This window comes from Ciona intestinalis, unplaced genomic scaffold, assembly GCF_000224145.3.
Source record: "Ciona intestinalis unplaced genomic scaffold, KH HT000183.1, whole genome shotgun sequence".
Classification (NCBI taxonomy): Eukaryota; Metazoa; Chordata; class Ascidiacea; order Phlebobranchia; family Cionidae; genus Ciona; species Ciona intestinalis.
This window is the reverse complement of record NW_004190505.1, coordinates 49,102-73,087: the sequence shown is the minus strand read 5'-3', so window position 1 is coordinate 73,087 and position 23,986 is coordinate 49,102. Positions and strand designations below refer to the sequence as shown.

At 37.6% G+C, this 23,986-nt stretch overlaps 4 protein-coding genes across 6 annotated transcripts in view; 2 read left to right on the top strand and 2 right to left on the bottom strand.

Annotated features, from left to right (window-relative positions):
- The window catches only part of LOC100175281 (phosphofurin acidic cluster sorting protein 1-like), a 15,448-nt gene extending 2,145 nt beyond the window's left edge, over positions 1–13,303 (bottom strand). Inside the window, exons 1-18 of one of the 2 annotated variants that reach the window (XM_018816354.2) lie at positions 13,144–13,303; positions 12,706–12,793; positions 12,376–12,465; positions 11,795–11,920; positions 11,353–11,515; positions 10,906–10,991; positions 9,217–9,357; positions 8,440–8,600; positions 8,133–8,211; positions 7,139–7,195; positions 6,573–6,681; positions 6,133–6,281; positions 5,317–5,522; positions 4,981–5,135; positions 3,647–3,869; positions 1,511–1,550; positions 1,071–1,231; positions 511–719 (exon numbers count right to left, since the gene is read on the bottom strand). In XM_018816354.2, the coding sequence (XP_018671899.1) occupies positions 511–719; positions 1,071–1,231; positions 1,511–1,550; positions 3,647–3,869; positions 4,981–5,135; positions 5,317–5,522; positions 6,133–6,281; positions 6,573–6,681; positions 7,139–7,195; positions 8,133–8,211; positions 8,440–8,600; positions 9,217–9,357; positions 10,906–10,991; positions 11,353–11,515; positions 11,795–11,920; positions 12,376–12,465; positions 12,706–12,793; positions 13,144–13,232 (2,332 nt within the window). In that variant the 5' untranslated portion in view covers positions 13,233–13,303. The remainder of the gene's footprint in view (positions 1–510; positions 720–1,070; positions 1,232–1,510; positions 1,551–3,646; positions 3,870–4,980; positions 5,136–5,316; positions 5,523–6,132; positions 6,282–6,572; positions 6,682–7,138; positions 7,196–8,132; positions 8,212–8,439; positions 8,601–9,216; positions 9,358–10,905; positions 10,992–11,352; positions 11,516–11,794; positions 11,921–12,375; positions 12,466–12,705; positions 12,794–13,143) is intronic. The other variant, XM_018816355.2, reaches the window with a different exon arrangement.
- Positions 5,473–20,829, top strand: LOC100184647 (40S ribosomal protein S25). Its single transcript, XM_002130667.3, has 6 exons — positions 5,473–5,480; positions 18,797–18,829; positions 19,397–19,561; positions 19,948–20,047; positions 20,423–20,457; positions 20,772–20,829. Exons 2-6 carry the CDS (start codon positions 18,827–18,829, stop codon positions 20,805–20,807), a joined length of 339 nt encoding a protein of 112 aa, XP_002130703.1. The 5' UTR covers positions 5,473–5,480; positions 18,797–18,826; the 3' UTR covers positions 20,808–20,829.
- Positions 16,705–18,573, bottom strand: LOC100181478 (T-complex protein 1 subunit epsilon-like). Its single transcript, XM_004227292.3, has one exon. It carries the CDS (start codon positions 18,463–18,465, stop codon positions 16,849–16,851), a length of 1,617 nt encoding a protein of 538 aa, XP_004227340.1. The 5' UTR covers positions 18,466–18,573; the 3' UTR covers positions 16,705–16,848.
- Positions 20,830–21,223: 394 nt separating the features above from the next.
- LOC100187041 overlaps positions 21,224–23,986 on the top strand; it is a 6,250-nt gene continuing 3,487 nt past the window's right edge. The window contains exons 1-5 of one of the 2 annotated variants that reach the window (XM_018816359.2): positions 21,224–21,619; positions 22,073–22,225; positions 22,799–22,855; positions 23,147–23,278; positions 23,763–23,983. In XM_018816359.2, coding sequence (XP_018671904.1) covers positions 21,527–21,619; positions 22,073–22,225; positions 22,799–22,855; positions 23,147–23,278; positions 23,763–23,983 — 656 coding nt within the window. In that variant the 5' untranslated portion in view covers positions 21,224–21,526. The remainder of the gene's footprint in view (positions 21,620–22,072; positions 22,226–22,798; positions 22,856–23,146; positions 23,279–23,762; positions 23,984–23,986) is intronic. The other variant, XM_009859141.3, reaches the window with a different exon arrangement.

The following is a 23,986-nucleotide window of genomic DNA, read 5'->3' as shown; positions in this document are numbered from 1 at the left end:
ATTATTACAAATAAGTTCTAATCCTAAATCTACAATAAATTTCTTTGGTTTGACCTTTAATTCAATATTTCGACAATTTATATAAATATATACTGCATCTCCCTATATATGGATGTATTCAAGGCATGGGTGATTGGGCAGTGGTGTATCAATATGGTTGGTGTGCTTGCATTGAAACTGTAGGATCCCATGCTTGATTCATCAACTGTTACTGTTATGTGTGTTCTGGGCAACCACTAAACATATGCGTGTATGAAACAGAACACCTGTGTAATAACGACTGTCGTCTTGCCATGCGAGGATAAATAAGTTATATTGTGGGTGTATGTGTCCTGTTGGTAAAAAGTTCAAAATATAGTTGACTTGTATAGTTGTATGCAACAGCCATGCCTATAAAATGGTGTATGAAACAGAACACTCAGGTTATAACGACTGTCATTGTCCCGCTATGTGAGGATAAATAAGTTGCATTTGTTCAAACATTTGGACCAAGTAACATCAACTTATTACTTATCATTTTTTTCCCTTTAGTAACAACATCGAGTATAAGTCCCGATTGTACAGCTCGATCACCAGCTAGCGGGAGGCAGCTGACGTGGAACGAACGAAAGTTTGTCTTTAAGCTGTTTTTGTTGTTGTCTTTTTCTTTCCAGTAATCAACCTGTAGCCCAAGTTTAACTTCCAGTGGCCCACTACTGCTGGTAGTGGTGGTAGAACTTCTGGGGAATACGATGAATAGATTGGATTTTATTATTGGGGAGTCCTTGTTAAGGACCTGGGATTTAGACCAGAGTTGGTTCATTACCCCAACACCCACTAAGAATTCTTGGATTAAAGTAACATTTAGTAAGTTGATGACAGAGAATCAGGTTATAAAACACAATATAAAATTTGTAAAGAATTGTTCATTGTCTAACAATGGATGGGAAGATGAACAGGAGTGAAAGTATGAACCATTTTACCCCAACTGGTTACCTACTATACACATATATATAAATGGAACATCTTACTTACAATGCATCTACAGACCATTTTACCCCAACCTAATACAAAGTTAATAATCCTCTTACATAGCGATGGATGGTGCTGGTACTGACGGTGAGGCAGGAGGGGATGTAACATTTACTGGCGCTTGGGAGGTTGACGGTGCCGTGGCCGCAGTGACGACTCCGCCTTCCTCCTTGTCGGAGTCGCACGATGACATCAGGTCGTTTTCCCCTACCCGTATTTCCTGTGATGTAATAATAGAAAATGTTGTGATGTCATAATAGGTACTATAAATCTGAATTGGCCTTCTGGCAATTGTTTTTCATACAGCAACTTGATCAGGGTTGGCTGTTAAGTGTCTTATCTTACGGCACAAACAAATCTTAAAGGTTTACTATTATTTTCAAACCCGGTTAATTTCCTGTTCGGACAAAAGCGGCAGAGTAAAGCAGGAAATGACATCACAATTTACGCAAAGTAAACGAGGTACCACACATGCAACGTGCATAAACTTGTCACTTACCGAAATAAACGGGATAAACTTTTGTGAAGAACCTTCTTCCCTGGGAATAAATGTGATGTCATAATGTAATGCATGTGATGTCATAATACAATGTATGTGATGTCACAATACAATATATGGTTCCACAAAAGCAGACACATATTTGATGTTTGAAGCCTAAAATCTTAGGAACCATGGTTTGCCCCAACCCGGGATAGAAACCATTGGTTTTGTTGAACACAGGACACAGAGTTGAAATTGGTTTAACATTACAGTGTGGTGAAGCTACAGACGCATGATGTGATGCCCTCGGGTATAATGTTCACTGTGACGTAAACAAACAACAAACGAAGGTTCATGTTGTTGCAACAATACCAAGCTTTGTAATGGAATAATACAATCGCCGTTTAAAAACCAGAGTAATGTCAGATTATCACCTGAAACCGACAAGGGATATTTTTAAGTTTAATGATGTTGTTTTTGCATTAAACAAACTGTTTCTTACACAGATACACGTTACTGTACGGCCATTAAACCAAAATATGCTTCCTGTTGCTTCAGTTATGTCAGAAACATAATAATTTCAACAACTCAAACAAATGTGTAAATAAGTTAAAACAAACGTAGGATATATTATTGATGGAGCAGGAGGCCACGAACCATGAAAGGTTGACAAACAGAGATATAAATAATATAAGCCATGCTGCAACATGGGTAGATATTCAACATATGAATAACCATATCCTGCTAAATATGATTCATCTGATACTAGTTAGTAGATTAGTACACACACATATCATACTATATATACCAGCTACGTTGGTTTAATTATTATAAACATTTTGTTTCACACAAACCAAGATTTTTAACTAAATATTCTAAGTAATTCTGTTTGCAAGTTTAAACAATAATTTGAAAATTTTCCGCCCATTTAAATATTGTGTTTAAAAACCACCAGCTATGTTATTTGTTGTGTCATATTGTAATTGTTTATATAGTGGTCGAATGAAAAAACTAAAACAATAATCTGATAATTGCGTCATAATGTTTCGATTTTTAGATTATTTTTAACTGAATTCTGTTAAACAGGCACAACCACAGGTTAGTGGTTGCGTCACAGTGTTAAACTTATCTGATAATATTTTACAGACGGGAAATGACGATCAACCATACAGGATGTGACATCACGGCACGTAGCCAACAACAAACATTGCGTGTTATAAACACAGATATGACGAATACTAAGCAACCCGCGTTTCTAATGCAAGTTAAAAGACTTTAGAGGGTAATGGGACAACTGTGGTCTAAACCCCAGGTTGGATGGCGTGCCTCGCTGTAAGACCTCGCCCATAAAGAACAAAAAACAAAGACAAACAATCTATAACCCTAGGATACAAATAGATTCAATGCTTTTTGCAACAAACATGAGCATATGCATATTGTTTGCACTGTTAGTTTTAAGTATATGGCAGTAGGTGGCTCTCTGGCGACACCCGTTGAGCACCAACTTTACAAAGCAAGTCCTTAACACAGTATACGCAATATTAGATACCAACATACACAACATATGTCCTTTTGCTCTGCCTGTGCTGGGTTATAACAACAAATGAAAGGCTTATATTCATACAATACTGTTTCAAACCTGGCCATGTTTGAATTGCCTGCCCTGCACATAAACTATTCAAGCTCACTCATATAAATATAAAACAATATTAAAGAACCTAAATTAGACTAAACCAGCAAATTAAAATCCATAGACGCTTCACCCATATAGAATATAAGATATACTAAGTTTGAAAGCGATCTTTTTATACAATCCTAAAGGACTGACTTTTCCCCCTGCATTTTACTTCATTATGCCTGTAACCCAGAGGTAAGGGGTTCAAGGCTCGATGCTGCTACCACTGTGGGTGTATGTGTTCTTGGGCAAGACACTTTGATATTAAAAATAAATTTGCAGAAGATCTCTTTCAAGTTTACTATAGCTCCTATTCTAAATGAGTAACAATTATAACAATGTTGAAAGTGACCCCCATTAGCATCAATACAGGCTTGGAGAATTCTTATTTTGTTTCTAAACACCTTAACCAAACTCTTAGAAAATATTAGAAGGATGCACAATGACTTTTCGAACAGCCTGTTATAAAGAAGACTTACCCGGTTTGTCTGAACGTGAGCATCGCTTCTGCGATGGTTAGCGGCAAAACATTGGATGCTTCGTCCATATATTCCATTATACGAGTGACTATGGCATCACAACCACTCTCCGTTGTATTCGTCCCATCAAGTTTATCCACATTTTCCCTCCATAAGGGGTCAGTAAAGAGCGAACCGTAACGAGCATCTAGTGACCCCATGTGGCGGGCTAGACGGTGGGAACCTGGGGAGGGATTTTAGATAAAACCAACTTTTTAATTTTTTACTTTGTACAGTTCCACTTACATGGTCGCCACCCTTATTGTAGATACTTCGATAAATTAACAACAACATTGATAAATTAACCTATGTCAAAACTACATTCAGTACAAGCTGTACACAGTTTCGCTGTACGAGAGCTCGTACTTAGACTTGCATGGTTTAATCTTTGAGAGAAGCAAATCACTACTGGCAGGATCAACCAGGTAACAACGAACTTATGCAGGTCAAAACTACATTCAGTACAAGGTGTATGGGTTGATGAAATAGCTATGTGGGGCAACAACAGTCGTTATAACACGGGTGTTCTGTTCCAAACACCTCGTGCCAGCTTACGAGTTACCACATATGCAACTTACTTATCCTCACTTGGCAGGGCAACGACAGTCGTTATAACACGGGTGTTCTGTTTCATACACCTCGTGCCCGCTTACAAGTTACCACGTATGCAACTTATTTATCCTCACATGGCGGGGCAACGACAGTCGTTATAACACGGGTGTTCTGTTTCATCCACCTCGTGCCAGCTTACGAGTTACCACATATGCAACTTATTTATCCTCGCATGGCGTGCCAACGACAGTCGTTATAACACGGGTGTTCTGTTCAAAACACCTCGTGCCCGCTTACGAGTTACCACGTATGCAACTTATTTATCCTCACATGGCGGGCCAACGACAGTCGTTATAACACGGGTGTTCTGTTTCATACACCTCGTGTCAGCTTACGAGTTACCACATATGCAACTTATTTATCCTCGCATGGCTGGGCAACGACAGTCGTTATAACACGGGTGTTCTGTTTCATACACCTCGTGCCCGCTTACGAGTTACCACGTATGTAATTTATTTCTCTTCGCATGGCGTGCCAACGACAGTCGTTATAACACAGGTGTTCTGTTTCAAACACCTCGTGCCCACTTACAAGTTACCACGTGTGTAACCACAATAGAAACAGCATTGAGTTCCCTTCTGTTACAATGCAAACAATCCAACTACAGTGCTGATATATATAACAACAAACTATCATTATTAATAAATATAAAACAAAGATACTGTTAATACCAACAGCCTCACCTAGTGGTACGACGTAGAAAACGAGAAACGATTGCCAATCCGGGGATTTCCCTGATAACTGCTCAACGAAGTAACGCAAGACGTAAGCGAGGTAGAGTTCACGACCTATGACCCCGACCTTGATGGGGGAGGGTGAGGCAGAGTTGCTGTTTACGCTGTGGAGGGGCGGGTTAAAGGAGTTAGAGGGGGTGGGGGGAATTATAGTGCGGCGTCTATTGTATAGTAGTGACTGGGTGAGGTCCTACAGTGAGGCACGCCATGGGACCTGGGGTTTAGGCACATTACCCCAACATTGTATAAAGTTATGAAACATGGGTTTAAAAATTATTTACTTACAATTTCTGAAGCTTTAACACCAGCTTGGTAAACACGGTTTGCAAGTCAGCGAGGTTGCGTGTTACGGTTGGTTGGGCAATACCCGATGATGACATCATAGTAGCAATCGTTCTACCGTGGCGATCGTTCCCGTCGATGAGCATGAGTGAATCGGGAAGTTTGTCGTCGTCCGTGCCAAGGAACGTGTCCGGGTCGAACGGGATGATCTGAAAGTAATTATTATAACATGAATTATTTAGAATTTGTCATAAATTACATGAATCTGACCCTGATCTGGTGCTCATAGAGTTGAACGATTCTTGTGTAAAGTAATACAGTAAGGATGGTGCTACAAAAACGTAACAGACAAAAATCAAGTCTAACCAATAGTAGAATAAAATAGATATATCGTCTAAATGGCATCGTCAGTCTCTTATTTAAGATTTAGGGAAAGAGATTATTATAAAAGGAATGGTTTGTGGTTAACTTGAAAGTTTACAAAATATGAAGATTGAGTTCATAGGAGGAATTGGTTTATTATGTTAGGAAGTTATACTAGAATATATAGTCTGCTTATATATTTAACTTTGTGGGTGATTGTTTTAATGTATGGCTGACAACAACACTAAACTATAACGTAATGGTCTTCACCCAAGGACCCCACAAAGTTGGGGTCACTAATATCCTTCCGTAACCCAACTGTGCTTCAAAAGCTACCAGAGGAATTACACCAATAACAATCCATAAACATCAACAGTGGTGCAGCCAGAAAAATAAGGGGGGCTACAAAACCTCCCTTGGTTGCGCCAATATATACCAACCAATATAATAACTTACCGGCAATTCCATCTTATCCGGTTTCACCTTCAATGAAGATGATCTTCTCCATGGTTTATCATGTGATGGTTTCATGTGATCTTGTGATGGATGTTTCATATGATCCGACTTAGGGGAGCTTGGTGCAGAGGAGGGGTGGCTGGTGTGGCCTGTGTGTGAAGGTACATGTATGGTTTTGGAAGGCTTGACACTTAAAAGTTTTTTTGTTTTATCTAGGTTATGCGGTGTACAACACCATGGGACCTCGGATTTAGGCCAAGGTTGGCCCATTACCCCAACATTGTATATGCACATTCTATTCTATATGGGTGAGGTCCTACAGTGAGGCACGCCATGGGACCTGGGGTTTAGGCCAGAGTTGGCCTATTCCCCCAACATTATATATGCACATTCTATACTATATGGATAAGGTTCTATAGCGAGGCACGCCACAAGCATACCCGACAATGGTTGACTACTTCCTTCATTTATTGCATTGTGGGAAGGCTTGCTCCATTCAGGGGATTCCCCAAACACACCGGCTCCGTCAATCGAGGACGAATCAGCGGCCTGTGGTGATTGGATCGGTAAGTTAGGAGGGCATGTATTGGTGGGGTGTTATCAACTATGTTGATATATTTTAAGATTTCCATGGCATAACTAAACCCTGGATTTCTAAGATTAAAGCTTAAGATAACGAAGCAATAAAATTTATTGCAATCTGGGGTCACATTGTCTCGCAACTACCGAAACGCAGTTCAAGTAAACTTAAAATATTTATCGAGATTTTGGAACTGTGTTCTGAGTTGACTGGATTCGACTCATGAACTGAACAACTTAAACAAAAAAAAACAAGTAATCAACGATTAAAAGGGGGGTGAATAGAGAACCCCATGCAGCCCCCTAATTACACATGCTATTAACCTAAGTTAAATAGTGTCTCTATTTGATACAGTATCAAATTAATTCAAACAAAACAACAAATGAATAAGTATTTAAATATTAAGTTAAAATAATCGAAACACACTTGGTTGTCGTCATTGTCGAGATTGTTGAAGAAGTTTTCATCGGTTGGCTCCCTCGCCTGGAAGTTAGTTACAACATAAACAACAGAAATAAAAAAAGAAACCAGAAATGATAATGATATTAAGTCCTGTTCTATATGGGTGAGGTCCTACAGTGAGGCATGTCATGGGACCTGGGATTTACACCAGAGTTGGCCCATTACCCCAACATTGTATATGCACATTCTATTCTATATGGGTGAGGTCCTACAGTGAGGCACGCCATGGGACCTGGGATTTAGACCAAAGTTGGCCCATTACCCCAACATTGTATATGCACATTCTATTCTATATGGGTGAGGTCCTACAGTGAGGCACGCCATGGGACCTGGGATTTAGACCAGAGTTGACTCATTACCCCAACATTATATATGCACATTCTATTCTATATGGGTGAGGTCCTACAGTGAGGCACGCCATGGGACCTGGGATTTAGACCAGAGTTGGCTCATTACCCCAACATTGTATATGCACATTCTATTCTATATGGATAAGGACCTACAGTGAGGCATGCCATGGGACCTGGGGTTTAGACCAGAGTTGACTTATAACCCCACCAAAGAAATGTTAAAAATATAATAATTAGTTTGTTAAGAAATCAAAACCATAAGTACTTGCACAACCTGTGCTCAAGAATCATCAAATTAGTCGTTAACTTATTGGAAAGAAAAAGTCGGTGCTGTTTAAAAACAAATGTTGTTTTTAACAGAAGATCTATTTACTTGTTTGACAATTACCCTTTTTTATCTTTTTAAAATCCGTGCAAATCTCCATGGGTTATGTTACATAACATAGCTGACTATGGATGGATGTGTTGATTCAACGTGTAATAATAAACATTTCCCTATCAGAAAAGTAAGGGAGTTATCAAGAAAGTTTTTTAAAAGAGGAAGTTAAAAGCCCAGGGACCCTACGCCACTGTTTTCTATGACATCATAATTACACCTATGACATCACCTGTTCCAGCCCCCCTTGATCGCGTAAACTACTGATTTCTGTCTGGGAGCTCGAGTGGGATATTCGGTCAAAGAAAGGCCTGGAAAGAAAATGAAGGATGTTTAGTTTAAGGGGAAACTTTTGAAAGTCCCTTTTTTTTTGTTAATAAATATCGTTTATTGGGTGTTTTGGTGGAACTGCTCCTTATTTTCTTTCACAACACAGCGGTAAAAATCCTCGCTTGGATTTCTAAACTTCAGGAACACAAGAATATACAATTTATACGGAATAAAAAACAACCTAAACAACACAATAAGAGAATAACCACCTTAATTTAGGTTTCGGAGTCGACACGATACTAATGTTATCTTCGATCTCGGGACAGCTGTCACTCAAGTTGAAGTCTTCTATTTCATCATAAAGAAAATCGTAATCAACCGGATCGGCTGGGTTACTGTCGGGATCCGGTCCCAGGTCTGGTTCTAATCCCTGTGTAATGAAAACATGTGCAGGAGAATTAAATGCAGGGAATTCAAAGTAAGAAAATGCTACATATTTTAACAAAGCCATAAATTGAATCTCGATCCTAAAATTTCTATTCCCCAACGCTTTCATGAACAAATTACAACAAACAAGTGGAAGGCATTATTTCCAACCCTGCCAACCCCCCACCACCTTTTCTATAGCTAAATAAATTGTTAAAAAATTTTGCAAATAAGTTTACCTTTGGCAATAACAACAGCCAAGGGTGGACAGTGCAACTCCATAATTCTCTGCACCTCATTACACATAACACTACAACCAATATAGCACAATCTATATGTCAGTCCCTTTCACACCCTTTGAATGGGCACCAAACCTGGGGTGGAAGGGTGGGTAAGCTTACTCTGGATATTTTTGCAATAGATTAAGTAGGACACATTACAACCAATGAAAAACAATAATGACGAAACATGACACCCCTTCTCTCTTATACGCGAAGTATGATTTTCCATTATTAAAGCGAACCTACAGTTATTACATTTGATTGTCGCAACCAAATTGTCATAACAAAATAACCACTCATTAACTACATGCCAACCCTCGCTCCCCCAAACCCCCTTACCTCGTCCGCCACTTGTTTGAATCTTCGAATCAGAGCTGCAACTTTTGTTTTGATGAAGTTTTGTTGCCTTGACGAAGAGGACATTCTTAGTTTTTGACGATTCTTTTGTTTCTGAGCTCGAGCCTCGTCGTCTGCGAATTCCTGCTCATTTATAAAATAGATATCTTATAAAAACAAACATTCTGTCCTACAATAAATAAAAAAATTTGTAATTTAAATTTTTTGCCTGTTCAAAAAAATAATAATATTCTGAAAACAACGGCTTTTCCAATAAATGGATGGAGCTCTTGTTTGTTAAATACAAACTTGATTAGTTAAAGATTTATCAGATTTGCATCTAAGCTAACAATCAATGCACTAATACATATTGTTAGTAAAATCAATCAAACATTAAACATTATTTTCACAGTAACTACACATACAGTTTAACTTACATATGCTAAAAATAACTTTACTGACAAACGCACAAGTTATAATTAAACACCTGAACCATAAACCACAAACACCCACTGCAGGTTACATGTAATAAACCCTCATATAAGCTAATCAGTGATTACGACGCAGCCACCTAACCTAAGTATTTGTGCATTAGCACCAATCTCCTTAAGCAAGGTGACCTCCTGTATATACTGTATGAACATTTGCCTTTTTTCTTCACGTAGTATCACACGTAGTATAAATAACACGACCCTAAACATGAAATATTCATGTTCCGCAAGGACGTTCTGTGCTGTTTCACGACAAAAAAATAGGAAAAGGTATACTCATGGGAACGGTGAAATGTCTACAGCTATTATTTACCAATTATTTCATTAAAGTTATATTAGGCATTGTAGACACACTAGTTTTAAACCCACAATTTCATGAAACTTTATTGATTTAGATTTTAGATATATTATTAAAACATAACTTCTTTTACACAGCGTTCTGGATTCTGTCACTGCCTATTGATTTTTTACACCCATGTTTTTTTAATTTTCAGATTTTCATAGAAAATATATTTTCCATTTTTCTGCGATTTTAGTTTTTATTGCTTTTTATTTTATAATTTGGTACAAGCGGATTAATATTTGCGAAAATATATTATTCGTTTTCCACGAATATGTTTTTATGTAATTATTGCAATTATTCATAGTTTAATTTTTGTCTGTTCATTCACTCATGCACATTTATGAATAAGTAGTCTAGTTGTCAAGGTAATGAGCCAACTCTGGTCTAAATCCCAGGTCTCATAGCATGCCTCACTGTAGGACCTTACCCATATAGAATAGAATGTGCATATACAATGTTGGGGTAATGAGGCAACTCTGGTCTAAATCTCAGGTCCCATGGCATGCCTCACTGTAGGACCTTACCCATATAGAATAGAATGTACATATACAATGTTGGGGTAATGAGCCAACTCTGGCCTAAATCCCAGGACCCATGGCATGCCTCACTATAGAACCTCACCCATATAGAATAGAATGTGCATATACAATGTTGGGGTAATGAGCCAACTCTGGCCTAAATCCCAGGACCCATGGCATGCCTCACTATAGAACCTCACCTATCTAGAATAGAATGTGCATATACAATGTTGGGGTAATGAGCAACTCTGGTCTAAATCCCAGGTCCCATGGCGTGCCTTTCTTTAAGACCTCATCCATATAAAATAGAAATTGGGGTCTTAAAACATGTTCACCCCACCTGAGGGTTGTCGCTTCCAAGGTCGGGATCCGACGAATACATTTCTTCCTCGTCCTCAGAGTAATTGTCAACATCCGGGGAGCGATCTGGGAGGAAATAGAAGCAAAAGATTGGTTTAACTATGAGGTAACAAACTGTTTTAAACTCCGGGGTAGACAGGGGTAATGAACCAACTCTGGTATAAAGAGATGAAACAAATTAAACTTGTTGGTTGGTTGTGATGTTTATTGATTAATGCAGTGCAGAAATTTTAGTCCTGCAGACTCTGCAATTCCCAACTTTAGCTTAACTAGCCAGCTGTGGTTATACAAATCCACCATGTAATAAATAAACGATGCTGCGGTGCTAGCGAAGCCCACCCTATGTTATTCGCTAACCCCTAACTACCAATGTCCTGCACCGTAATCTCTTATATTGGCAATATTGGCAATAAAACAACCCCCCCACCTGCCCCACCATGCTTTCCATTACGTTCAGTCTCAATGTCGGCATCTATAGGTACGCTGGTCATGCAGGAGAGGGTAATATGAGCGGCCACTGTCACATTCTGATCTTTACCAGCCGCAAACAAATCCAAGTTCGAGTTATGGCAGATAGGATACTGGATAATCTGTGTTGTAACTAATGTTAGACCTCGAATAAGTAATACTTAATTTACATAGAAGCAGAAAAAGAAAAAAAACACTTTTTAGATCTAAATCAACAAATCCGGGGATATTTTTAGAACAGAACATTTTAATCCTTGAAGTAAAGGAAGGGGATAATTTCATGGCAACCTTTAAGCGTAACTTTAGATAATGTTTAATAAGATGGTTATCAGTAATTGATGGCTTTATAACAATAAATAGATAGTTAGAAACAACCAATATAAACATGAGGTAGCCATCACCTGAGCCATATCCACTCTTCCCACAGCTAAGGTCTTGTACCCCAACATTGCGCGGTTCTTGTATCTCTTTTTTCTTTGCAACATTAACTGGAGCCTGTTTTCATCACGTTTCACGAAATGTGGGTACTGAAACGTTTACAAACTTTATTTATACATTTTTAAATGCGATAATAAAAAAGACATATAATTAGAACAGTAAAGAGAAGGAAATTAAATGACCCTATGTCTATGCAGCAAATGACACAAAGTCAAAAAAACTTCCTTTACAAACATTAAACGTATGTAAGGTTTGGTTGGACTACGGCTTATTTAGGGTCTTCAGAAAGTTACTGTGCATTTATATATTTATTCACAGGCATGTTTTAGTATAGAATGCATAAATATGAAAGTGACCACGTTAGCATCAATACACCCTTGGGCCCTTCTTATTTTGTTTCTAAACCCCTTAATCAGTGAATTTAAAATAGTTATTAGAATAGTGCACAGTGAATTACGAACACCATGTTATATGTCACTATTGGGGATATTATTAGCCTGATTTTGGAATTTCAGAAATTCTTGATGTTCTTTTGTAAATATACCTGAAGTGAGAACATGAGTTCCAGATCGGCGTTGACCAAACCTCCATTCTCAAGAAAGATTTCATTCGAACGAAAAACTCTTTTTTGTCCCTGTTGTAATATTAGTTACTTCATGCAATGCAGTAATGCATACTAAGATATGGTTGAATAAATGAGATTTATTTTGTTTCATCGATCAGGAACTCACGAAGACCAAAAAAGTTTACAAAAGCGAAAAAGAAGGGTAGTAACGGTAAAACAACAGTTGTTGAAGCATGTTTATGAATAAAACAGAAAGAAAAAACCTGTTGTGGGATAATGTAGCAGATGATATTAATGGTTGGGTATTACCTGCATTTTAACAGCAATGAACACGGACTGCATGTCTTTGTCTAATTCTTTGGTTACTTTCAGTTTACAAATGGTCATGTTGCAGATTCTGCATGAAAATACAAAATGCAACTAATCAGTACTAAACCCACACATTGTAGTGTTAGAAATAATAAATGATTGTGACTTCTTGCATGGTGGGCACAGCTGTTGTGTTGTGTTACATACACCTCAACACCCCCTACCCGCTTATGGGTTTTCAAATATGTAACTTTGTGGGTGATTGCTTTGTCATTTTGTTTAGTTAGTAACTTTGTATTGCCCAACATATTATACAACCTATGGTAGCCACTTGGTGGTAGTAGAAAGCTTAAGATGAAAAGCAAGCATCTTTACTACTGTGTTACAACATTAGTCTCAATTAAACAAGAAGCACTTCACATAATTTTAAACAAGCACCTTGGTATGCAGTTTGCCGATGACCGATCAATGTCCCATGTTGCGAACAAGTTCATCGGCACTGAGGCCTGGCTACTTGTCCTCGCCATTCTTGATTGTGTTTCTTTTTATGTTACAACATACATACACATAACATATACTATATATATTTCTTCAAATACAAAATACAGTAATATGAAGATTAGGGTAATTACTAATTAAAATAGCGAAAAGAAGGCAATTAACAGCAAAATAGGAGTGGTTAAACTGCAAGAAAAGTTATGTGTTATATATATATATTACATAACTCTACTCACACACTTTAAAACAGCTTTGTGCATAATATGCTGATAACGGATGTTTGGGTTTACTGTTTGTTAGAATAAACGTTTATTATATTTCTTTACGACTATATAACACTACCTTAGCAATATAACACTACCGTAGGTACCTTAGCATTGGTAATCATTCACAAAATGTTTGTGTTCTATAATATGAACAATATGTTGTACTACAACGTAAAAAATTACGTAATAACGAAAACCATTCAAAAACTCCCAGGGCTATTCCCCCGTTGATTAAGTAAACAAAAACTAAAAACTCCCCTTTAAAAAACAAACCTGAACTTTCTACAAAAACAACCAGCTTTATCCTTTTTTGTTTTTTTCTCTCTCGTTTGCCTTTTTTCTTATCAAAATTTAAATTAGTTTATAATGCATATATATATGACTCCCAACTTAACGAATTCTCTCGCGTAGTCAATGGACTCCATTTATAACAGGGGTCGTATGTGGTTACATAAAGTACGTAAAATAATTAATTTTCTAATAAAAACTTTTTTCAATATTTCTATTAATTAATGTGCCAAATTATTTTTTTGGATCTTTTATTATAATTTTTTAAACCAGTTCTTTATACCATGTTATTACATGTCAAAACCAGAGGACTCTGGTCAATACCACTACAGCAAAACGATTTATTACGGGGAAAACCGACCTCAAATAATATCTAGAAATCCTAGAAATATTTCCGTTTTACGCTTGATTGATTGCGAGGCTTTACGGTCTGCGCATGCGCAGTGAATCGGCCATATTTTTCCGGGATTGCAAATTTGTTTAACGTGCATTTAGCAGACAACAAAAGAACAAGTTCGTCCACCAATTATTAAACGAAAAGCAAAATAAATAAGTGATGTATCTAGTAGTTCAATATCGTTGCTTTATATACTTTTAGAATAGATTTATTCAATGTACATTTGCTGTTTATACCAAGTTTGCAGCAATAGAAACCCCGTCACGTTTTCCTGATACACATGTCTAAATTTTGCAATAAATTATTAGTTAAAAATCGTTATACAATCCTGTTCGTGCGTATATTCCTATATTTCAATATAGGTTATAAATGCATGCTTTTCATATAGCCTGTTCAGCCATAATACTAAAAAATATTAGGTTTATTTAGCTATTTTATTTATGCAACAAATATTTAGGGTAGGCCAACTCTAGCTCATATTTCAGGTTCTTTATAAAATAGAATGTTGCCTGAAATTACTCATAAAGTTGATGGTGGATTCCTGTCAGTATTTGATAATTAAAAAGTTGAACACCGGAGGTGAAATTAAAAAAAAAAACAGATTTGCGAAAAATGACCAAGGAAATTTCCCGAATAAAGTTTGCAACAAATTGTACAACTCTAATAAAAGGTAATATTACAAAAGAACATCAGGATGGACCCAGCACATTTTTGTTTCCTGCTGTAAATGTAGAGTCAAATTTGCATGTAATTGACACTTCTGCAAAACAGAATCAACTAAAAAGTGCAGGTTCAATGGAAAAATTCACTTGTGTATTGCTAAAAGATAAGAGTACTGATTTGAACACGCCAAAATGTGAGCATTTTGAAAACTCTAAACTTTTTCGAGTCATTTGGAAAGAACCAGAGTCAAATATACCAACTTCTGTAATGGATGAAACAGCTAAAAGTGAAGAAACATTACCTGAAAAGGTGGAAACTAATTCTGATGTTATAAATTCTTGTTGCAGCCCCGAATCTGGGTTTGGTAGTGAGCTTCAATACAGTCCCCAAACATCATTAGTGCAACTTAATGATACTGCACCTGTAACCCCATCACAGGAACTTTTATCAGATGAAGAAATGCCACAAATAGTCAGCATTACGAGTCTGGCAACGAATAATCATAAAAGAAGTTTTGACAGAACAAGTTGCAAGGATGCTACTACCACACCAACAAAACAGAAAAGAAAAAGTGCTGATAAAAGACTCACATCAACTAAAACAGAAGCACCCAACAGGCCTGGAGCACCAATAAATTCTAGCACCAGACTTTACCCCAAGGAAATAGCTGTCCAAAACACTTCAAGATTGTACATACAAACTGACCCAAGTACTTACAAAAAATCGCTTTGTTTTCATAAAGACAGTAGCAAGAATGCTATTGAAATGAATAACACATACACGGAAACAAAATGTAGTACGTTCATATCAAAACCTGCCAATCTTATAGCGCCTTCACTTACACATGTACTACCTGCATTTTTAACGGGCAGACCCGCTCATGTTTCCCCGTTGTCAGTCCACAATTGCCTGCATAGTTTACGTACATGTTACGCTGCCGAGAAAGCGATAACTGTCGAAGAAAATAGCAGTAATGTGCCAAGTACACCCTGTATTAAATCGCCGCAAAAGCAAACGCCACGTAAGATCACTAAACGCAATCATACAACACACAAAACTGACATTAGTATATTACCTGACACGAGAAGAGACGCATGTACGCCACAACAAAATGATAAACTTGAAAGTGAAGCTACTTCTGTAATACGAACTCATGTACCGTTCACATACTCGCAAAAGGCGAACGAAACATCAGAGCCAAGTAAACTGCCTTCTCCCAGCAAAACAGAACGCCCGTCGAAGCCGGTAGTTGGGAAAAAGTTGAGCAGAATCGAGCAGTTAAAAGCAGACCTACGTCAAAAGCAAGCAGACCTTGAAAAAGTTAGACGCACTTGCGGCTTTATAAGTTAATCATGTATTCACGTTTTTATATCTTTGTTTGGTGCTATCTTTACTTTTATACCTAACTGTGCTGCTATGATAACACCCGTTGTATAATAGCACACGCGCAACTGCTTTTATTTTCACCATTCGTTAACTTAACTCGTAATTATTTTGTGCCGTTTCATACAACGCGTCGTGTTATTTTGGCAAGTAGGTAGACAGACAGTCTTGTAAAGTACTTTCTCATGCTGACTACAAACATACGTATTTGAATAAATCTTCGACGAGAGCTCCGCAGGTAAGTCAGTTAAACGAAGTCCAGGGTGTTGGATTTTTAGACGAAACCTTTAAATATTGTGGTCGGGGATGGCGAAGCTAATGTTTCTGTACCAGCATAATCTAGGACGTAGGTAGTTAAGCTGTGCTGATTAAATTGGGCTGCCTTGTGTCTTATACGAATCTAACATATGTAGATACACATTAGTTATTTATTCTCACCCTAGGCCTAGACAGACGAATGTTGAGATAAAGCAGCCAAGTGTTGTACTCTCCACATAAACACAATCACATTTGAAATAGCTTTTTAATGAATTTTAACATGCTACAAATTCGTGACTACATATAAAATAACATTCACAACAAGTCATTCACTTTTGGAACTTCAGCTCTGTGGATCGAGTAGTTTCCGTGTAATTTGAGAGGCCAACATCACTCCCCAGGGGATCGTACGTCATCTATTTTCAAGATCATTCTAACCAGCTGTGTCGCAAGCGAGATTTGCTGCTTCTTCCCAACCAGAGTTTCCAACACATGTTGTTGCTTCATGTCGTTGGTTCCTTTCTGCAGACAATCAATTCCAAGGTAAGGATTGCTTTTGTTAACTTGTTCAGCTCTGACATCGGATAAGGTTTGGATCGGATGAAGGCCACTGTTCTCAGCAAGAGCAAGGGGTACAGTCTCCAATGCCTGGCCATAAGCTCTCATTGCATACTGCTCCAATGATGGGGTCATGTCAGCTGCCTTGTTGACTGCAATAGCGCATGCAATCTCACATGCACCACCACCGTAGACAACTCTGCTGTCACGGACCAAGTTCCTGATCACACAAAGAGCATCATGAACCGATCTTTTAGCCTCTTCGACTATCATCTTGTTGCCCCCTCTCAAGAAGATTGTCACAGCCTTGGAATTCTTACACCCCTCAATCACCAGCATCCGATCTTTAGTTGTTCCGAAAGTGAGCTCTCGAACAATTCCTGCCACTCCCAACTTCTCTGCTGTGAGCTCGGAAAACCTTGGGACAATCCTCCCTCCTGTTGCAATCGCAATAAGCTCAATCTCCGGACCTCCGACCCAACGAACAGCTGGAAGTTCATTTTGTAACAACAGATGATTAGCTTCATCATCAAAGCCCCATTGACAAATTGCAAGATTTGCCCCACTATCCTTGACCTGCTTTATCATCTCAGCGAACTTTTCTTTTTCATACTTCTGTAGTTTCCTATAATCTTCAGCATTTGTTACATCAAGCTTATGTTTGGTCTTTGGCTTAGGTGGCTCAAACGGGCAAGTGAGGATCGCCAGCTTGGCGTTTTTGATGGTTTTGGGCATCTGGGGATGGCTCATGTCTTTATCAATAAGAACACCTTTGATCAACATACTGTCCTCGAGTTTTCCGCCCTGCTTTCCTTCAACTTTGATTAATTCAAAATCAACATCCTTTCTATCAAAGTCCGCCACTGACATAATCGCGTTAACAGCAATTTCAGCAAACTGACGGTGACATTTCGTTACGATCTTCGACCCCAGGGTTGTCATGGCAACTTGAACAAGGTTGTTGGTGTCGTTTTTATCCACGGGGAAATCGTCAGCGATGTCGCTCAATCTTTTTAATGCAACATGCATAGCAGATTCATACCCATCAGCAATACGAATCGGATGGATTCCCCTGTCAATCAACTCTTCCGCTTGCTCAAGGAGAGCACCAGCCAACACGACAACGCCGGTTGTTCCGTCCCCGATCTCGTCGTCTTGTGACTTTGAAAGCTCAACCAAAAGTTTTGCGATTTGGTGACTGACATCCATTTTATCCAGAATCGTTGCACCATCGTTGGTAATGGTGACATCCCCATCCGGAGAAACCATCATCTTATCCAAGCCATTTGGACCCAAAGACGTACGAATAGTACGGGCAACGGTCTTGGCCGCTAAAATATGACTTTTAATTGCATCGACTCCAGAAAGTCGAGTTTTCTTGTCTTGGTCTCTTAAAATAATAAACGGGCGTCCATATTCGTCAAACGCTACTGTCCCAACGGCTGACATAATGAATTTGAACTAAATTAAAGTATTGAAGAACCAGTACGAACTCCAACAGTTTGAATTCGAACTGAAATGTAACGGAGCATGAGTTTCGGGGATACCCCAACAGTAATGCCTGAAGGTTTAATAAAACTTCGAAAGAATTAATTTTGTTTAATTGTACCATCATTCCAAGTAGGTAATACAATATTTTATTTGTATTATTTTATTTACTGTATTATTTTACTATAAAATGCTTTTATTTATTTGTGATACGAAGTTTAAATACTTGTGTTTGCGTTCGTTTAATTTCTCGGAAACACTGGGAAAGATCTAGAACATCCGGGAACCTTAGCGATTCTTTCTCGTGTTGCACTCAGCGAATATGGTAAGTTAACTAAAGAATGTTTTGATTTGATTCATGTAAACATATTACTATGGATTAATCTTACAATCAGGGATATTATGCAACGTATAATATAGTGCACCGGTGTTTCGTTATACGCAATAATATTATTTGACGGATCTTATGTTAAAGCCGCATTGAAGCGCAATGCGTGAATGCCTTTACACCTAATTAATATACACAACGCAATTTCACTACACGTTACGCTAGACACCATATTTAATAAATATTGAGGTTGCAGATGGCAACAAATGTGGAAAATACGGTGACACAGCATGTTTTCGCGCATTTTTAAAGTTAATTTTCGACACGAACGCCCGACTTTTTTGAAAAAAAAATTAGACAGCAGGTATCAGTGAGGGCTATAGAACATTTTGAAACCAAAATTTCAGGTGGCCACCAGCTAAAGGATTACCGTGACTAACGTTAAAATAGTCTGTAAGTAAACACAAAAATAAAAAGTATGAATAACAAAAACTATATAACTATTTCTTGTTACCTATATATTTATAACAATAAACCTCTCTAAACATGAATTGTTTCCCCCAGCCTCCTAAGCAACAGCAAAAGGGTGGGAAAACTTCCCAAAAAGCCAGTAAGCCTTCGGGTTCTGGCAAAGCCAAGAAGAAGAAGTGGTCGAAGGGAAAAGTTCGCGACAAGTTGAACAACCTCATCCTGTTTGACAAGGCTACTTACGACAAACTGTACAAGGAGGTAAGATTGTGTGTATTAGTTTGATTGATTAATTGGTGTATTCTGCAGTTGCTGTATGTTTTGTCTCAGGCAGACAGTTCCGAACTATTAAAAATATAATTTTCGTATATTTTAAGTAGTTCGGATAAAAATTGCTGCTGTTCGTTATTTGCATCCATCAGAATATTACTGTGATGCCATTTTATGGGTGGTTTGTGGCTTTTCATTCGTCCTGCATTCTGTATTTTAGACATAGTTGATTTCAAGGCACGGTCCGAAAATGCCATTTATTCCTTAACTTAAACGTCCTTTGAAAACTGGATGGAAAGAGCTTCAGTCCAAAAGTGTTTGCAATGAAGTCATTTTAATTATAAATAACATGATATAAAAACAACCAACATGTAAAGGTGCCAAACTACAAGCTCATCACTCCGGCTGTCGTATCGGAAAGATTGAAGATCCGTGGTTCCCTTGCAAGACGTGGGCTTATTGAACTATTAAACAAAGGTTAGGGATTGTGGAATTCATTTATCCTTTTGATTGACATAACGAAAGTTGTTTATTTATTATATTGAAGAGATAGGAAAACAGCAAAACGAAAAGTGTGGCTGACTGGCTGTTAAACCATATAGGTTGCAGCTTATAGTGGTAGTGGGTTGTTGTTATTAGTAGGATTTCCATGTTTATGTTTTATATACTTTATTTAAGTTTCATAGTTGCTTAACATGAACTTGCGTGGTTGGTGTGCCGGCCTGTAGCAGAGCGGATACCGGGTCAATGTTTTACATTTGTGGGCGAATGTGTCCGTAGGCCAGACACATAATGGCCATTGCTTTAACCTAAAATTCACTTGGGTTATCAACCATGTTATTTTATGTTTAGGTTTGATCAAGCAAGTCATCCAACACAGTTCACAGGTTCGTTAATAATTTGTCTGTTCAAGGCTTGTTACTGCTACCGTTGCGCATGTGTGTGTGTGACGAGACACTTATGTTTGCTCCAACCCAGTGATTACTAATGGGTTGTCTATAATCTAGATTGTCAAAAAATAAATATATATTAAAAAACAATCACTAACAAAGTCACGTACATGGTAACTGGTAAGCGGTCACGAGCTGTATGAAACAGAACACTTGTGTTGTTATAACGACTGTCATTTTCCAGCTATGCGAAGAGAAAAACGTTATTCAATCATACGTTGCCTTTATTAATAACTAACTTACCCCAACAGGTGATTTACACCAGGACCACTGCAGAGGAGGCGTGAAATAAAATTGCGATCGTTTGAATGCGTGTTGGTTTATTTAGTCGGATAGCCTGCTTTTTGTATAAAAGGAATAACAGTTGTTAGGTGCTAACTGCCGAGATATTTGTATAATTAGTTTTAAAGTATATTTATTTGAATTAAATAAGGGCGTTTGGTGTTGCTGTTTAATATAATTGGACTTGGACAATTTAATATAATTAGATAAGCCAGCTTGTACTTTTAGAAGAGATAAGCTCTTATAAATAGGGTAAGTTAGAAACAATTCTGTGAAACAGAAGTATTCCAGTAGATATGAGTAAATTGATTCGAAAGGATTTAGGGGTTGAAGTTGTAGACCTAACGTTTAAAACTGGCAAAAATAAAAGGAATTTTACAATGAAATAGGCTTTGTTGCGCAGATAGAGTTGCATTTAAAGTATCTAATATGTTGTCATCACATCGTTTACACTTTACTTTAACGGAACAGACACATATACCATACGTACAGGTATACATTACTAAATGTATATACTTTGCCACATGGTAACATAGAACAATGACCAACGTATCGCATTTACCTGCGCAACACTGTACCGTGACGTCAGCAGATGTAAATTTGTAAACAACACGGAACTAAAAAAACGTTTTGAGGAATAAAACTCGTTTTTGCAACTGTTATTCGTAGGTAAATCAAAGTTTTTGTTATTGATATCTGGTATACTTGCTGATTTGTCGTAAGGATGGTTGAATCCGACGAAGAATTGATTTTGGACGAGAATTTGAGGGACAAAACACGAGAAGGTTTCAAGGACAATTGTGTCAACGGTCTTGGGGTAAAATTATATTGTAATAACTTGTATATATAAGCAATATGTACCTATATATATATATTTAATTTATAAATTTTACCGGGCTGACGTTCTAATACTATATCAGGAAATATGTTTATAAATGCATACGTTTTACTGAAACGATGTAGGCTACAGCAGAGTGGGGAAATATGGGACATTTTTTCATTCCTTTTTGTCCCATTTGGTACCAAACTGTAGTAATAAAATAAACCTTTATAATTGTTACTGTTAGAACCAATACCATTGTTTGTGCTGTTGCCTTAACCCTCATATTTTTTTTGTTTTTTTTAATATTTATTTAGTTTTAAATTTCCAAAAAGTTGCTGAACTCCGAAATATAACATTTTTGGTCAATGGGTTTAATTCACTTGAGTTTCTGAATATCTAATAAGTTTCAACACATCAGTTTAATCTTACTTGACAAAAACTTCGCAGATCACCCACATCGTGTTTGGCGTGTTGTCATTATGTCTTGGTATATCGGCAGCAGTGTACGCGGCTTGTGCATCGGGGTTTTACAGATGGCCGAGATATTACAGCTATTTCCACGTTGCTTACGTATGCAGCGGGGTATGGTGTGGTTTAATGGTGAGTATGCGATGTCAAAAGTTGATATGTTTTTCATTCTGTTTGAATAAGAGACTGACGATGCCATTTAGGCAAAATTTATATATTTCTTATATAATATACATAGGAAATATACAGTACCATGTAATTTGTTGGACTGGATTTTTGTCTGATATGTATATGCACCAGATCCTTAAAGGTTTGATTATCAATGTGGTGATGGTGAATTTAATGTTTGTCTTCCTTTAATGCATATTTACTGATGAGGTATTTGCTTGATACAAGAACGTTTAGCAATTGTTGCCACCATTGTGGGCGTATGTGTTCTTGGGCAAGACATTTAACCGCAGTTGCTCTAACCCAGTGGTCACTTTTTAGATGTACTGTAAAAAAAAACAACTTGTAAGCGAGCACGAGGTGTATGCAAGACACCTGTGACTAAACGACTGTCATTGCCCAGCCATGCGTGGATAAATAAGTTACATACGTGGTAACACGTAAGCAAGTACAAGGTGTATGAAACAACATCCATGTTATAACGACTGTCATTGTCATGTAGTGATAAATAAGTTACATTTATTCATCTTCATTCAGTCAATCACGGTCGGAATCATCAGTATTTTTGCCGCAAGAAGGAAAACAACATGTATGGTAAGAATATTGTGGTGACAGAATAACATGAATACTGCTGTTAAAATATTTCACTTTGTATGTTATTAAATATATTATATTGTCCCCAATAAGAGACGGATGATAATAGTAATTTGGTATATTGCTGCAGCATTAGTTGGACTTAACATGTGTTTGCCATGAACTTAACACCACATATTTGTGGTGTTAATCATCAATTTCTTTGAAAATATTATTCTTTAAAACTTTTTTGAAAGCAATGATTGCTTAAAATAGATTTTTATCAAAATAATAAAAAGGTTTATGTTACAGATCGTATGTTTGATGGCAATCGCAACCGTGGCAACGATATTTGCCATCGCACAAGTGACACTCGCTGTGTTTGGAGCGATCTTCTCCGTGACCCCTCGAGTGTACGTTCCTGGATACCACCCGTATGATATAGTAGGTCGTTTGGCTCTAAATTTTAAGTTAAAGTGTCTGCAATGAATCTAAATGATATAAATGTAGTAGTACTTGGCTAGATAATAAAATAATGAGCGACAAACTGAAGTTTCGAATACAAACTACATATCTGTCATTTTGGAAACCCAACCTTTTATTAAAATTTTGCACAAATTATATAAAACCCATTTTTCAAAGTTACATACATGGTAACTTGTAAGCGGGCACGAGGTGTATGAAACAGAACACCAGTGTTATAACAACTGTCGTTGCCCCGCCGTGCGAGGATAAACAAGTTACATACGTGGTAACTTGTAAGGGGGCACGAGGTGCATGAAACAGAACACCTGTGTTATAGCGAATGTCGTTGCCCCGCCATGCAAGTATAAATAACTTTTAAAGTTACATTTGTTAGTTTTGCCTATGTATTTGATTAGTTAGTGCTACTTCTGTATCTGAGTTTCATGAATGTCTGTTTCCACAGTACAACAACAATGATCTCAACAACGATTACAACAATGGTTATAACGATTTTAATGATGAATCTGTTGATTATGAAACGACAACCGTGAGAACGACAACCTTATCCACTCCACCCATCACACCTCCCCTATCACCCTTTCCTGGTCTCACTATCATTCATTGTCTCATTGGCTTACTTGGTTTGGTGGAATTTGTGTTATTTATTGTGTCTGCTGCACTGACATG